The sequence below is a fragment of the Pelobates fuscus genome, chromosome 5 (assembly GCF_036172605.1).
Source record: "Pelobates fuscus isolate aPelFus1 chromosome 5, aPelFus1.pri, whole genome shotgun sequence".
NCBI classification, from domain to species: domain Eukaryota; kingdom Metazoa; phylum Chordata; class Amphibia; order Anura; family Pelobatidae; genus Pelobates; species Pelobates fuscus.
The window spans coordinates 179645251-179662838 of record NC_086321.1 but is presented as its reverse complement, the minus strand read 5'-3'; the positions used below and the strand labels follow the sequence as shown (position 1 = coordinate 179662838).

The window sequence follows — 17588 nt, the reverse complement described above, 5'->3', positions numbered from 1 at the left end:
CTAGTGGTTGGTTGTGTTGCGCTCCCGGGGTACTACAGGCGTGGGATGTGAAGTATGCTCCTTTGTGTTGCATGAGGCTGCAGTGCTGCGTAGGAGCTTACGCGTGTGTGTGTGGTCTCAGGTTGGCTTCTTTGTGTGTATATAGTGCCAGGGTGTGTGTACCTTCTGTGCGGTGCGCTATTCATGTTTGTGTGGACGTTGGTCCGTTCGATGTCTTAGTGGTAGTCTGGCACGCGTAGTGTGACCCCTGACCTATGGGGGTGGCGGGGGGGGGGGGGTATTTAAGGCGCATCTTGTTGCTAGGTTGCCTGAGTCTTAGAGGCCAGTGTATAGATCCCGTTATGTTTGGGTGTTGTGGTACCTATCCCAGGCGTTGTGGTGAGATGTGTGCGTGTACGTACAAGAAAATAAAAGTAAACGATGAGAGAAAAAAAAAGTTAAATAAAAATGAAAATAAAACCAAAGAAAAAGAAAAAGAAAGTAACAAAAATAAAGAGATAAGCATGGAACCATAACGTTATAAATTTTTAATCGGTTTGGGTAAACGTCCAAACAATTAGTTGGTCCAAGGTGTTTTAAATAGCCGGTTGGCTGCTCAGAGGCCAGGCTGGCGCAGTCCCAGATTAGGGTCAGGTATGCGGACGCTGTGGGTATTCTGTCATTTGTCCAGTTGAGGTGCTGGCTATTGGGTCCCAGGTTACATTGTGGTTGTCATCTGTAGTAGGAGGTTGACTCGGTTGCAGTCCCATTGCAGACAGGAAGGCTGGGGCTCCCGGAGGTGAGGTTGTGAGTGGTCCCAGCGTGGTGGACGAGTAAGGAGCCGGTGTTACCCCATCTGTATGGTATGTTTGCTTTGCGTAGGGCGGACGTCACTGACCCGAAGGATTTGCGTCTAAGTATAGTGGCTCTGGTGAGGTCTTGAAAAAATAATAACTGTGCTTCCTCGAATTCTAGTGGCGTTTTGCCTTTCAGGGCCGTCATTATTTGGATCTTGTCATGTATGGTGACACATCGCAGGATGACATCTCTGGGGGTATCTGGTGCGGGCTGAGCCTCTTACACGGTATATCCCGTCCAGTGTGATCTTCTTAGCTGCTGGTTGTGGCATGATTGTAGTCAGGAGACGTCGTATGTAGTGCGGCAGTTCTTCAGTGGTGATGGTGTTGGGTATGCCGCGGATCTTTACATGTGTTTGGCGTTGCTTGTCTTCAAGGGACATTATTTGGGTTGCTAGGACATGTTGTTCCACGTGCAGCTGTTGGACTGAGTCTTTCAGGGTGGTCATAGAATTGTGGACTCCTGCTATGTCCCTTTCTGCATTTGTGACATGGTCTGTGACTTGTTTTAATCAGGGCTACATCTGCAGCCAGTAGTTTCTGGATGTCTACTAGGAGGGCTTTCAGGTCCCCTTTAGTGGTGAGGGCTGAGTCCTCTAGCGAGGCTGGGGGTTTTGTGGGTCCCCCCTGGGGGTTCTGCATGTGTGGGGTCACCTCCCCCACGCTACCTGTTAGGCGGACTAGGCAGCCGCCTGGGGCGCCCCTTGGGAGCCGGCGCTCCCTCATGCTGCAGCCGCCCGAGCGCTCTGTAGAGAGCCTCAGGCGGCTGCAGCTTTGCCTGGGCTGGTGCGTCCATGAGGGCGCACCACCCGGGCGCAGCATAGGAGAAGGGCTGACAGGAGGGAAGCGCGAAGCGCTCTCTCCTGTCACTCCCTCACTGTAGTGTGGCCGAGCCCTGTATGGTCCGCGGGGACAGGGAGCATCTGTCTCCTGTACCCGGCCGGACTAACAGGAAGTGCACACTGAGTGTGCACTTCCTTTAAGTCTGGCCGGGTACAGGAAACAAAAGCTCCCTGTACCCGCGGACCATACAGGGCTTGGCCAAGCTACAACATAGGTAAGGGAGGGTGGGGGTAAATAAATGGAAAGGGAGGGGGGGAATGGAAAGGGAGGGGGGAATAAATGGAAAGGGAGGGGGGTAATAAATTGACAGGGAGGGTGGGGGAAGTAATACATTGACAGGGAGGGAGGGGGAATAAATGGGCGGGGGGTAATAAATGGACAGGGAGGGGGGGTAATAAATGGACAGGGAGGGGGGGAATAAATGGACAGGGAGGGGGGGGGTAAATTGACAGGCAGGGTGGGGGGAATAGATTGACAGGGAGGGAGGGGGAAGTAATACATTGACAGGGAGGGAGGGGGAATAAATTGACAGGTGGGGGGTAATAAATGGACAGGGAGGGGGGATAATAAATGGACAGGGAGGGGGGATAATAAATGGACAGGGAGGAGGGGAATAAATAGACAGGGAGGGGGGGATAAATTGACAGGCAGGGTGGGGGGATAAATTGACAGGAAGGGTGGGGGGAATAAATTGAAAGGGAGGGGAAAGAAATTGACAGGGTGGGGGGGAAGAAATTGACAGGGAGGGGAATTGACGGGGTTGGGAGGGGAGAAGAGAGTGACAATTGGGGAGACGAGAGTGACAAGGGAGGGGGGAGAAGAGAGGGACAAGCAGGGGAGAAGAGAGTGACAAGGGAGGGGGGGAGAAGAGAGGGACAAGGGGGGAGAGGGGGAGAAGAGAGTGACAAGGGAGGGGGAGAGATTGACATCCATCACACACATACAATGCACCCCTTACACACAGAAAAACACAATGCATTACACACACAGACACACACACACAAGCAATGCAACCCTTACACACACTCAATGCACCCCTTACAGACGCACACACTGCATCCCGTACATACACAGAAACACACCTTGCAGTCCTTACACATATAAACAGATTCACACAATGCATTCCTTACACACATCAGGACATCCCCTACTCCACCACCTGTGAACAAACTCATTGGTGGAACATGACGGTCGACCCTGGGACCCAGACCTTGAGCTGTGTAAAGGGCGTTAAAAAAAAATGGAGCTGCTTCCCGTTCTCCCAGAACATTGATTTTTGTGACCACAGTTACAAACAGCCTCCAGAGAGCCTGTTCTACACCAGACCAGTGGAGCCAGACTGCAGCTAGAGCCCATCATCATCCTCATCTGGTTGTAAGTAGGCAATCTAGTATATTATTAGTGACACTAATCTCTAACTTACCTCACATGAAAGAGACACTATAGTCCCCAGAACCACTTCAGCTTAATGTAGTGGTTCTGGTGTCTATAGCCTGTCCCTGCAGGCCTTTTAATGTAAACACGGCGGCACTGCAGCACTTGCGTTAGTTAACATGGCAGATCATATGGGTGGGGCATTGTGATGTCATATGGGGGGGGGCGGCAAACTTTATTTTTGCCTAGGGCGGCAAAAATCCTTGCACCGGCCCTGTCTCCGGGACTGGGGCCATGTTTGTCGGGGGATCCGCATATACTCGGTCTGCGCTGGTCGGGGCAGCATTTCCCCAATGTCCCTACCTTGGGTATTATCTCCAGCCGTGGGTTTGGGAGTGCGTCGGCCCATGGTTGGTGCTTCCTGCAAGGGGTAGGCTGGGTACTCGCGACCTGCTCTCTGTCTGCCGAGGAGAGCCTCGAGGCTGAGGATTGGTGTGGCACGGTAGGCCGCGGTTTTGCGCCGCTGCCTGGGTTGCTTGGCGGCTTGAAAAAAGGGCATCAAACTGCTCGTCCCGACGTTGTGGGGCCGGGTATGCACGTTGTTTTCTCGGATGGCCCCTGTGTAGGGTGATATTGTCAGGATTGTAGTCGGCAATCTAGGAGCTGTATAAGATGGCGTCTATACAGGTTGGTCGTCAGGCTCCGCCCCCGGGATAACACATTGTTAATAACTTGCTTGGTTATTGTATGGAATATAATGTGTGATGTCTTCCTGGATGCTGGATGAAAAAATGTTTTGACAATGCAGAGAAAGTTACTTGTCAACATTAAAAAAAATAGACATTTTAATACACTATGTACAACAAATATTTTGTCATATGTAATTCATACACACTGATAATGACAGCTGGTTAAACATACAGCTCTGTATATATTTATTGTCTATCTAGATGACCTACGTCACTAGCAAGAACTTAGGAAACCAGTCTCATATCGATGAGTTCATTCTCTTGGGCTTCACAAACTTCTCCATAAAGCTCCAGCTATTTCTATTCATTCTTTTTATCCTCATCTACATCTTCACTTTATTGGGAAATTTCACAATCATCTCTGTTGCTACTCTGGACTCCCTACTCCACACCCCTATGTATTACTTTCTCCGCAACCTTTCTTTCCTTGAAATCTGCTACATTACAGTAACCTTACCAAAGCTGCTCCACACCTTTGTTGCCAAGAGGAAAGCCATCTCCTTCTACGGATGCTGTATGCAGATGTATTGCTTCTTCACTCTTGGTGTCACAGAATGCTTTCTTCTCTCTGTTATGGCTTATGACCGCTATGTAGCCATCTGCGACCCCTTAAGGTATTTTTCTGTTATGAGTAAAACTACTTGCCTAAGGTTAGCTGCTGTCTCATGGATCGCTGGTAATCTCATCTCCCTTGGACAGACTGCCTCCATTTTTAGCCTTCCATATTGTGGTCCCAATGTCATTAACCACTTTTTCTGTGACATCCCTCCAGTGCTCAAGCTGGCCTGCACTGATATTTCTTCTAACGAGATTTCTGTTTCAGTTACTGGCTTTCTGGTACTTCCTTTGCCATTTTCCCTTGTGCTTTATTCCTATGGGCGCATTATTGCTGCAATCCTTCGCATAAGCACCAACACAGGTCGCAAGAAAGTTTTCTCCACTTGTGCCTCACACTTTGTCTCTGTTACCTTGTTCTTTGGGACGGGAGCATTCACTTATGTTCGTGTGAAGGCCAGCGATAAGCCTGATAATGACAAATTGCTCTCTCTTCTTTACAGTGTGGTAACGCCACTTCTAAATCCCATTATATACAGCTTAAGAAACCAGGAGGTAAAAGGAGGGCTCAGAAAACTGTTGTATCATAAGGCTGTAATAAAGAAGGCTTAAAAAAAGATAAAAAATATATGTCTGAAGCAGTCCAAGCACCAAACCCACTGGTGCAACAGTGCTCTTTTGCTCCGTCTTATAAACAGTAAAATCATCTTAAATCAATTTGACTTCTTAACTGGTTTGCCATCTGCTGGGCACCACCCCCCGCCTCCAATACTTCTGAAGGAGAACACCAAAGAATGAGCTGACGTCCTCTCTGCTGGTAGTTCTCCAAGCGAGCGCCCAGGAGATAAATATTGCCAGAACTTCTGGCAGAGTACAGGCAGGGAGTTGCCCCCAGGTGACCACAGATAAGAAGTCAAATCCTTTAAAAATACTTTATTGTTTGAAACATGGGGCACCAGGGCATTCTTGTAACCATAACCCCAAGGTGATTTACTAGTTATGGTGATTGAAGTGTTCTTTTAAGTTTGTTTTATTTGCCATTATCTTCCTGCATTCGTTTTGTAAAGAGACTTGGATAAAAGATTCTTGGCCAGCTACTAAAATACCAGAAGCTAATCTTCAACTGTTATTAAATGCAAACATGCTATAAAGAAAGTTAAATATTTGATCGGAAGAGCATAGGAGTCTCCATTCTGGATTAATAAAGTGAGTATTGACCAAAGTGAATATAATAAGATAACAGACATCAGCTCAAGAAACTTGCAATAATTTTAATGTAGATGATTTTAGAGAGTAAAAGACGACAAGCATATATTCATCTACACTATTTCTGCAACTCATTGTCAGCAAAAACAATACAAACAATATATGCAAGAAATATTCAGTCTGTTGTTATTTCATGGGGTACTGCCTTACATATCTTAACAAAACAAAGATGCTGCTTATAATTTATTGGCAGTTAAGCAGCTACGAATGCCTTTGTTCATTAATTTTGATGCATGATCGAGTATTAAAGGGCTAACGAGAGTTTATTTTGCATATTTAAATGAACACTCAAATTAACAAAGTCTTTTTTTTTTTAAACAATGTAGTAGAGATACCCCATGTGAAAACATGCATGAATTTATTGCTGCATTTTTTCATTTGGATATTGCTAATACCAGCTTGTCAAACTGGAGATCTGTTGTCTACCACCTCTGCAACACCTTCCATTTTTGCCTGTGAAATGACAAATAGGAAGATTCTCTTTGAGCCGTAAGCTTGTGCATGGCTCTCAGCAAGTACTCCCAACTGCCAAAAAGGGAGTCCATGCAGGTCTAAAGGGGACTCTGTGGACAAGCGTTAGCATGTGCCGACAGACACACTTTTTCTTGGAGGACATGGCAGACATGCTCTTACAGAGCACGCCTGCCGCTTCCATGAAGCTAATGAAATCATGAGGAAAACTTTATTTTCTCCAAGTTAGTTGTATTTCGAATAGCTACTACAAACAACAAGTTGCGCCAATATAAAAAAAGATTAATGAAACAATTTACTGTGAAAAAGGCAACAAAAAGTAGATACTACAGAATATGTAGAATAAAATAAAATACAATAAGAGCAGGTAAGTTCCCATCTCATCATCCTTATCATTGCGCTATAGATCTCTTGCCAAGAACTCATCCTGCTAGAGGCAATACCTACCTTTTGTCTCCTACTGAAAACAAAGCTAAGGAGGTTTATGTTGCTGAAACCTTGAACAAGGAATTTAATCACTAAGCGTTTTCTCCAGACGAGGTTCTTCTGAAAAGGAAGGTTGGGATTACGTCCCTGTATTGATTACAGGGGGATAAACAAAATCACCATTAAAGTATTTACCTTAAAAACGCCATTAGTGTACTCTTTGATAGAGTAAAAGGATATAGAGTTTTCACAAAAGTTATCTCACAGGTGCCTACAAATTGGTGAAAATGAAGGACAATGAGTACATTATTGTTAAATTATCTGCCATTTAGTAGTTAAATCATTTTGTTTCTGTTTATACAGCCCTAGCCACAACTCCTCAGTTTAGGTGCATAAAAGTGGTTTCATTTTTAATCAGATGTTAACTTGCTTTAGAAGTTTCTATCCCCTGCTCTGTAAATGTAACTTTAATCACACACAGGAGGCTCCTGCAGGCTCTAACAAGGTATTAACAAAGCAAGATGTAATACATTCTAAATTAAACAGACTGTGCAACAAAGGAAGTTTAAACTTTAGATCTCTTTTTACAGGAAGTGTTTACGAAGGCTGTGCAAGTCACATGCAGGGAAGGTGTGACTAGAGCTGCATAAACAAAGTGATTTAACTACTAAATTGAGAAGAATAGATAATTGAACAGTAAGACTGTAGGGACATGATCTATTTACAAAAACTGCATAATTTAGTTAAAGTTGTTTTGGTGCCTATGGTGTCCCTTTAAAATGCTTCACTGCTTTGAGACTCTGGCCTGTGGCACTATCCAAAAAAGTCATACAGGTTTAACAAAAGCTTTAGCAGAAAGGGGAGAAACAGCTGCTCTCTGCCAGGACTAACTGTTGGCTCTAAAGTACAAAGACAATAAGGCGGTGTTCAACCGAACAAACATCCACAGTGAACACATTTGCACGGTCTCAGTCCGTGGGAATTGGAAAAATGAAACAGATACCAATTTGCATGAAGCATTATACCAAGCACCTGGAGGGACTTGACCTGTCCAATCAACAGCTGCAGCCGTACCTAACCCTTTAAGGACGGTGCACATTCTTTGCCGTCCTTAAGGAGGCGGTTCTAAATGCCGGCGGCAGCACAGCATGCCCTCGCCATTCCCACATTGGTGATCGCGCTGGAGGACTTGCCTGATATCCCAGACAGACCCCCTCCTGCAAGTCCAGGCCATGTGATCACAATGAAGCTGAAATCATATGGCCGGAATAGCAGGCAGCAGCACTGCCTGCAGGTAAAAGCACAAAGTAATTAAAGCATTATATGACTAAAATAATACTTAGATAATATATATATATATATATATATACACACAGCTTTTTAATACACAGACCCCAGCAGGGGGTCTCCATTGTCTCCACCACAGGCCCCTCCCATAAATCTCTGTGCCTCGGAGATAATTGCGTTAAAGGACCACTATAGGCACCCAGACCACTTCAGCTTAATGAAGTGGTCTGGGTGCCAGGTCCATCTAGGAGGCAGGGTTAATTAAGTGGTCTGGGTGCCTATAGTGGTCCTTTAACGCAATTATCTCCCAGGCACAGAGATTTATGGGAGGGGCCTGTGGTGGAGACAATGGAGACCCCCTGCTGGGGTCTGTGTATTAAAAAGCTGTGTTTGGATGTATTAAAGTCAGTTGTACTCCGAGAACTATGTGTCATCTAGTTACTGGAAGGGGAAGGGCTATAATCACTGCTTAGCACCTTGTTCCAGCTCGTGGAGGATTCGGCGGGCAAAGTCCTTGTAAGGACTAGAGCTCTCAGGACTGTGTGTCGTCCAGTCACTGGGAGGGAATAGAACTAGTCCCCTATCCTGCTCCTGGAAGGAGGGGCTCCAGGAGGACCCCAGTAAAGGCACGGCGACTGGGGCAGAAGCGCTGAGGTTTTCCCCTTTTCCAGCTAGGAAGAGGTCCTTGGCAGAGGTACCCAGCTGCAATATAGGAAGCTCCGCTACACCAAGTAAGTAGATTAATCTTATAAGAGCAGACATTAGGTTGTTAGAGTAGGAGCTGCTAAGAATGAGGTACACGCTTATGCACTGCATGATTATATACTGTAACTAAACCCTCCCTATCCCTAATTATGTTTTGTCTCAGTGAGGTGTTTTTAAATAAAACTATTACATTCTGTGAGACTTGAAATTGCTGTTTAGTGAATGAGCAAGAGCGCTAGATCTTTTATGTTGTATGAATTGGCCCCAGCAGCACCCAATGATGTATGCATGTTCAGGTGAGTACAGCCTCTTGGTTTTATATTTATATATATATGTATGTGTATTTTCATGTCATCTTTTTACAAACATATGTGATTTTGTTAATTACAATTCGAGAGACCTTCCTGACAACTAAGGCAGAAAGTCCACGGAATTTAATTTGCAAGCCCTATATTTAACCCTGTGACTTCCAAGATATCATAAAACCTGTACATGGTGGTTACTGTTGTACTCTGGAGACTTTGCTGAACACAAATATGAATGTTTCAAAACAGTAGAATGTATCATGACGATGATATCATCAGTGAAAGTGCAATTTTTGTGTGGAAAATGCAAAAAAGATATATAAACACTAACTTTGGCCAGTGTATTTTGAATACTTTGGGTTGCCTACTTTTGCAAATGGTTAGCCATGATATGGGTAATTCTCATTCTGGGCTGCCATATGGTTTCAAAGGCAACATAACCAAGCTGGTAAATTTCAATGTGTACCATATACAAATATTAATGTTTTACATTAGAGCAATAAAACATATAATGTAGATGATATCATCGATAAAAGGCAATTATTATTTTTTTGCAAAAAATAAATATGAACGCTAACTTTGGGAAGTGTTTATGACTAACTGGCTACTAAAAAAGAATGGACATAACCAATTTTGTAATACCCTGGGTTGTCTACTTTTGAAAATGCGATTCCATGATGGGGGTGATTCTCATTCCTGGACTACCATACGGTCTCAAAGGCAACATAACCAATTTGGCAAATTTCAACGTGTAAGGGGAAATCCCTATATTTGACCCTTTCACTTTCCAAAACCCCATAAAACCTGTACATGTTACCTGTTATCTGACTCCCATGGTCAGGTAGTGTGTCTTACTCATGTGTAGGCAGGTCAGGCGCTATTTCGAATTACACCTCTTGTCGAACTAGGTACCTGTAGTTTAAGATAATGGGTAGATTAATGACCCCAAACCAAGGGAGACATGGGGTGAGGGGGAGCAGTGAGCATTCTCAAATATCTAAGGTTCTATCGTAGCTGTTATGAGCCATCGTGGAGCATAAACAGTGTGTTTAGGCTAGGCCTAGGTGGGTATGAACCGACTTCAGCCTGTTATATTTAGGCATGAGAGAAGAAACAAATTAACAACCAAACAACAGAATAATAAGAAAAAGAACAAAACGTCTGGTACTGGAGGTGGTTCAAGTTGCTGCACCAGGCTTCTCTCCTGGTTCTTGTCTAACAGGGAGTGACATCGTACTATTATGTCGCGGGTGGCGTCGGATGGGACCTGTCTGGATTTGTTGATCCTGTAGCAGCGTCAAACAGGAGCTTTTTAGCCTGAGGGTGGTGTAGGAGTGTTTCGGTCAAGCGCCTCAGGTAGTGTGGCAAGTCGGCTGGGTCTATTGAGTCTGCGACGCTCTGGATTTTAATGTTGGCGCATCTGTTGCGGTCTTCAGTGACATCTACCCGCTGTATCAGGGAAGTATGAGAGTGCTGCAGGTTTGGCATTTGTTCTTTCAGCCCTTGTACCTCTCGCTTGAGATCCTGGACATCGCCCTCTGTAGTTTGTGAGCGCGCAGTCACCATCTGCACCTCGGTTCAGACTACATCCAGATTTGCTGCCGACACCTGTCTGAGCTCCCTCAAGAGGTTGGCAATATATTGTTTAGTAGCTGGAGCTTGCGGGCCTCGTTCTGTCATTTCCTCTAGTGGTGTTGTGGGGGAGGTTGAATCCCTAGTTACAGTCAGGTCTGCTTGGGAGTCTGCACCGTTCCCCCTGCTGTCCACCGGCCTGCCATCTTTGAGCCGCTGGGCATTGTAGCATTGTAACAATTTTTGCTGGAGCAAGGTTTTGGCTTCTGGGATCTGCGCACCATGGTGTCTATGTGCAGAGAGAGGGTATCGGGCAGCCATGGGGAGCTATACTGCTCTGCAATCTCGGACTTCAGCTCTCATGGGGCAGCCCGTGAGGTTGAATACTCTAGGTAGGCCCCGGATTTGTATCGAGCTTTCTTGCCCATTTACAGGTACAAGAAAGGCATGGGTCTGTTGCTCACCCTCTCCTGTAGATGTTGGGTGCAGGCAATTGCTCAGATGGTGACTAAGAATCCCTTATTTGAGCAGATTAGGTGCCAACTGTCCAGAGCTGCGGTAAATGGCGTCCGTTCGGCTCAGGCCCTATGTTCCGCCCCCCCCGTTTTAGATTTTATTCATATTAAATTATGTTTCTTATACAAATATTTGATGTGACATGAATGCCCTTTTTCTCCTGAACAAAATTATATATAATAAGTGTGGTTGATGGGTTAAACGACAAATTAACACTGTTACTGTAACAAAACAAAGAAAGAAAATATTTAAAAAATATTTAAAAAAATACATGTGTCCATTATGTACAATTTGAAAAACATTAAAAAACAGACATGTGCAAATGTCCTTTATGAACCTTATAGCATCATAAATCCCCAGGGTTCAGGGTAGTTACTTTTAAGTTCTGTCTAGTAACATAGAAATATAGACTGTGACAGCAGATAAGAACCATTCGGCCCATGTAGTATGCCCAATGTAGGACTTAGGTAGTTAGTAAATAGGCAAAACAGGTATGAAGAGGAGATGGTTCATTTCATTCATGAGCTCTTCCAAGGTAAGTGGTTGATTGCCACACGGAAAGATGATTTTAAACTATTAACCCCTTAACGCCGTTACGGCGTTCCATGCCGTCGCGCTTTAAATGGGCTTTAAAGCCGTTGCGGCGGCATGGAACGCCGTAACGGCTGCAGCCCCCAGGACCTCGGCGGTACTCACCTCCACCGCGATCCTCTTCTGGAGAGCTGCCTGACAGCCCAGGCAGCCCCCCCACGGCAAATGAGGACCCTGGGGGCCATGTGATCGCTCTCAAAGAGCGATCACATGGCCCCCTATAGCTGGCTATGGATCTGCCAGCAGGGGGACTGTCTAAAATATCAGACAGTTCCCCTGCTGGTAGGTAGTGTAAAAAAAAAAATTAAACATGTTTAAAAATAAATTAAAAGTATTTTTATATATATAATATATGTATATATATTATACATATAATATATATACATATTATATATATGTAACGTCATACATAGTGTATTTTAATACTAATATAAGTATATATATTAGTATTAAAATACACTTAGAATTACGTTACATATATATAATATGTATATATATTATATTATATTAAAATAATAAATAAATAAAATTATAAAATAAATAAATAAATTATTGAAACAAAATTTAATATAAATTATATAGCCATATGTAATTTCATTCTAACTGTATTTTGTTATTAATATATATATATATATATTGACAAATACACTTATAATGACATTCTATATATATCTATCTATATATAAAATACAAATAACCGCAAATATATATATATATATAGATAAATACATATAATTACATAAAAGATTACATTAGTATACACGTAGAATTTAAATACATATATATGTATATATATTAAAATTCTACATGTATATTTAAGTAATCTTTTAACATAATTATGTGATTTGATTAATTAAAATTTGATTGACATGCCTGACAACACAGGGAGAAAGTGCAGAGAATTTAATTTGCAAGCACTAGATTTGACCCTGTAACTCTCCAAGACACCATAAAACCTGTACATATGGGGTACTGTTTTACTCGGGAGACTTCGCTGAACTCAAATATTAGTGTTTCAAACTGGTAAATTGTATTACAACGATGATATTTTAAGTAAAAGTGACTTTTTTTGCATTTTTTGCAAACAAACAGCACTTTTATGGACTCTATTATTGTTGTAATATGTTTTACTGCTTTAAAACACTAATATTTATGTTTAGTGAAGTCTCCCGAGAATAACAGTACCCCCCATGTACAGGTTTTATGGTGTTTTGGAAAGTTAGAGAGTCACATATAAGGCTTGCATTTCATTTTTTTCACATTGAAATTTGCCAGATTAGTTATGTTCCCTTTGAGAGCGTATGGTAGCCCAGGAATGAGAATTACCCCCATGATGGCATACCATTTGCAAAAGTAGACAACCCGAGGTATTGCAAGTGGGGTATGTCCAGTCTTTCTTAGTAGCCACTTAGTCACAAACACTGGCCAAATATAAATGTTTTGCTTTTTTCACACAAAAACAAATTTGAACGCTAACTTCGGACAGTGTTTGTGACTAAGTTGCTACTAAAAAAGACTAAACATACCCCACTTTCAATACCTTGGGTTGTCTACTTTTTCAAATAGTATGCCATTATGGGGGTAATTCTCATTCCTGGGCTAACACACCGTCTCAAAGGTAACATTACTAATCTGGCAAATTTAAATTTGAAAATGGAACGTTCTATATTTGACCCTGTAACTTTCCAAAACACCATGAAACCTGTTAATGGGGGGTACTGTTGTACTCATGAGACATCTCTTATTACAAATACCGTATTTATTCGAGTATAACGCGCACACGTGTATAACGCGCACCCCTAATTTTCGATTAAAAATCGGTATAAAATTTTATACCGATTTTTAATCTAAAATTAGGGTGCTTGTTATACTCGAATAAATAATACCGACCGCCGGGCTCATTACAAGCCCGGCGGTCCTGGGGGGGGTGGGCAGCAAGCGTTTACTCACCTCCGTGCAGCTCCTCCAGCTTCCCAGTGTAAATCTCGCGAGACCCGCGGCCAGCTCTGACGACGTCAGAGCGTCAGAGCTGGCCGTGGGTCTCGCGAGATTTACACTGGGAAGCTGGAGGAGCTGCACGGAGGTGAGTAAACGCTTGCTGCCCACCCCCCCAGGACCGCCGGGCTTGTAATGAGCCCGGCGGTCCTGGAAGGTATATTTATTCGAGTATAACGCGCACCCTTAATTTTAAATTAAAAATCGGTTACAAAAAATGCGCGTTATACTCGAATAAATACGGTATGTGCATTTTTTTGCAGTAAAACCTAACAGTATTATGACATTCACAGCTAAAATGGCAGACGGAAATACAAATTTAAAAAAAAATCGTATTTTCTTTTCTCACATTTTTTTAAATTACATTTTAAATTATTCATAATAAATTATGTTCCATATATGCATAGTTATTGATAAATTAAAGCCCTGTTTCTCCTGAACAAAATGATATACAATAAGTGTGGGTGCACTTAATGTGACAGCGGTGAATTACGGTTGAACAGACATATAGCGCAAATTCCAGTTTTTGTTTACGTTTTGTTTTGATCAGTGCACTATTGACTCCGTCCTGAAGGGGTTAACTTATGCAATTTGTAAAAAAAAAAAAAAAAAACAACCATGCAGATTTTTGGTTTCTTGGGAAATAATGTTTCAATGTATTTTTCTTTCAGTATGCATAAATAGCACATTATTTAATGGAAACGAAAACAAATATTTTTGCTGGACAGGAAAATAAATAAATGTCTATATATGTGACACTGACATTTTCCCAACATATTCTATAATCCTATTGTGTATATAGTATTCAATTGTCTAGTGGTTACATTGATACTTTAAGCACTGTAATAATAACTGTCTGCTGTTCTAGTATTTCTTAGCAGTTATGCTAACAATGCAAACTCCATTTTGCTGACAAGAAGCTCCATTCCATGAAGATTGGCCTATCACGTATGCTATGCTGAATCAAAATATGTGGCAAGTCAGGTAATAATTGTTAAAATAACTCTTTGTTCTGACCTTGTTCCAACTAGTTATAGTTAATTTTCATATTGTCTTTGGTACATAAATTAGGTGATTCTTGATATCCATATCCAAGAAATATCTTCTGAAATTCTGCACTTTAAGGAGGCAGGGCCGCCATCAATGCATGACGAGTAGGACGATTGTCATGGGCTTGGTGGTCCTGGGGAGTTCCAGGGCCCTACATTTCCCTGATTTTGCTCCATATGTGTGCACCTGTAAGACCCCCGGCTCCTGTTCTCTGCAGTGGGGGCCCGCAGCACACTCAGTCTCCCCTTCCCAGCAGCTCCTATGTTTCAAACTTTCACGAGCACCGCAGCCGTCAGATCGTTGCCACAGGTTACCATGGCAATGCTCCGCACAGCACGCAGGCCGGTCTCGCGAAAGTTAGAGACAGAGGAGCTGCTGGGAAGGGAAGATGTAGTGTGCTGCGGTCCCCCACTGCAGAGATTGATACCGGAGAAACTGACGGAAGCCAAGCACAGAGAGATGGACACAGGTTTCTTCAGGAAGGAAGAGATTCTTTATTGGATCACCGATCGGGACTCAGAGGGACTAATGTCACCAAAATACAGCAAGTTCTGAGCCCCGGACAATAGTGCAGGCTCCTTATATAGGCACATAACTCCTCCCATATTAAGCTCCACCCGCACATTCTCTTGACCAATCAATACAAATAAGAATTAACTTCCTGCTTGACCGCATGGCCTGTCCAGCACAATGGAGGAGGGGAATACTATATCCTGTATTCTTGCACATGCTCCGTACACTACTGATCGTATCTTGCCTCGTGCAACCAACTGATCGATACGTCAGCATATGCACGTACACATGCCACGTGGTAATCTCGGCCTACTAAATTTATTTTTACCGAGATTCCACCACATTCCCCCCTTTGATGCCTCTTGATATTTCACAATTACTTGAGGCATCACTTAACCTTGGTTTGGCCTATCACGTATGCTATGCTGAATCAAAATACGTGGCAAGTCAGGTAATAATTGTTAAAATAACTCTTTGTTCTGACCTTGTTCCAACTAACCTTAACCTTGGTTTGCATACACCGCAAGTTACCTTGAACCAGACCAGACTTATCTTATGATGTGAATCTTCAACACTCATCCTGCATTGGTTCTCCCTGATCTAAAGCCTTATATTTATAAATTGCCATTATCTGTGCAGCAGCCTTCCTCTCTGCTATATTTTCTATCAGGCTTTGCACAGACCTAACTACTAAGGGTATAAGACACGGCAGGAGTAGACACAACATTAAAATTAGTAGGACTCCACCTACCACTGCCTTAAGCCCTCCAAACCACTCATACCAGCTACCAAACCAACTACTTGGATTATACCCTTTCCATACCTGAGTAGGCACATGCGCTAGTTTAATCATATGGCTAGTAAGCTCAGCTATTGCTTGCCCTTCGTCATCTATTTGAAGACAGCAATTGCTCAGGTTAAACTTCCCACATACACCTCCCTCTACTGCCAAAAGGTAATCCAAGGCTAATCTATTTTGGTATACTGCTGTCCTCATCCTGGTATTATGCTTCGCTAGAAGATTGAGCGCTTGTGATGTCTCGTTAGTAATGATCTCAACCACTGCCTGTAATTTTATAATACGGTTGAGCATATAAATTGGGGTTCTATAACCAAAGGTACCATCCTCTGCCCGCGTGGCTGGCCCATAGTAATCTATAATAAGCTGGGGAGGCCATTCATTATCTTGCCTGGCGCCTATCTCTATGGGTCCCCTTTTCTTCCTATGATTCACATCATACACTTTAACACCTAAAGTCTCACCTGTTTCAATAGGTAACAAGAAGAAGGATGGTTTGAGCATACCCAACACACATGCCCCTTCCCAGTCCTGTGGAAACTCCGAATAAGCTTTCTTACCACAGATCCAGTACAAATTTGCTGGGGCTCTCCAGGTAGATGTGATGGATAGATCAAACCACACATCCTTTAAATTGGCGTATCTAGCAAACGGGTTAGATGGTTCTGAGACATTTGAAGCCGACCACCAAGTTGTATTCTTTGTATCATCATCATAAGCTTTTTGCCCTAGACAAGTTAATTCTCCTACAGAAGTATTATACATCATTCCTTTCCTCGCTATGCAAACATAACCTATGATGGAGGTCTTTAATCTCCACTCAGATTTACCTCTAACACTCATATGATAATCGGCTTGTGTAGATATTAATTGGTCAACTGCCTCAGAACCGGACATTACCTCCTTTGCTTCCCAAGGCCATTGGTCTCCCATGTTAGTACCTCCACACACATAGCAGTTGGTAACATTAAGACTACCGGCAATACTTTCAGCTAAATCAATAAACAGGTTTTTAGCATTATGGGGGATCTTATTATCTATGCTCATCTCTTCATAAAAGGAATGGTATACTTGATGAGTCTGGGAGGATACCGTATCAGTCTCTATCCCTATAAACAATACTGTCCCAGGATCTAAACCCGTCCCATATATTTGAAACCCAAATAAATTACCATATTTATCTAAGAACTTGTCGGGGTTATTTATAAGTATATGGACTGGATTGCATTCCATAGACTTACAATATGGGCTGGTAGGCAACTTAGTCACAATCATGTCCTTGTCTACTGTCTGTCCCCAAGTTGCCCACCCCACACAAGACCAATATGGGCAAAAGTTATAATCTCTATTTGGGCATCTAGGGCTCACATACTTATTTTTACTACTGGGACAAATATATTTATCGTTTAGACCCATACGTCCTCTCCCATCTAAGATCCCCACATACATTCCACGGCTTTCTACCACTTGATATCGCCTTACACGCATCAAATAGCAGAACACCCGAAGAATGTACGGATTCTAATACCGTCTTATTAATTAGGGTCTCCTGAGGATCTCCATTCCTGAGAGTCAACCAAATTGTATGGGGTTGATACTCTGGACTGAAGCACCTAGGTTCTCCTACTCCTAAATGGCACACACTATATTCTATATTTAAGTATCTACATCTTGATACATCTCCTTTACACTCGTATTGCGAATGCCAAATTAGGGTTTGGGAAATATGGTTACA

The 17588-nt window shown here is 42.9% G+C and overlaps 1 protein-coding gene and 1 long non-coding RNA gene across 2 annotated transcripts in view; both read left to right on the top strand.

Annotated features, from left to right (window-relative positions):
• LOC134612681 (uncharacterized) overlaps positions 1-17588 on the top strand; it is a 645290-nt gene that overhangs the window by 576135 nt on the left and 51567 nt on the right. The gene's annotated exons all lie outside the window — the stretch shown is intronic.
• Positions 4004-4969, top strand: LOC134610489 (olfactory receptor 10A7-like). Its single transcript, XM_063453458.1, has one exon. The coding sequence runs from the start codon at positions 4004-4006 to the stop codon at positions 4967-4969; it is 966 nt and encodes a 321-aa protein (XP_063309528.1).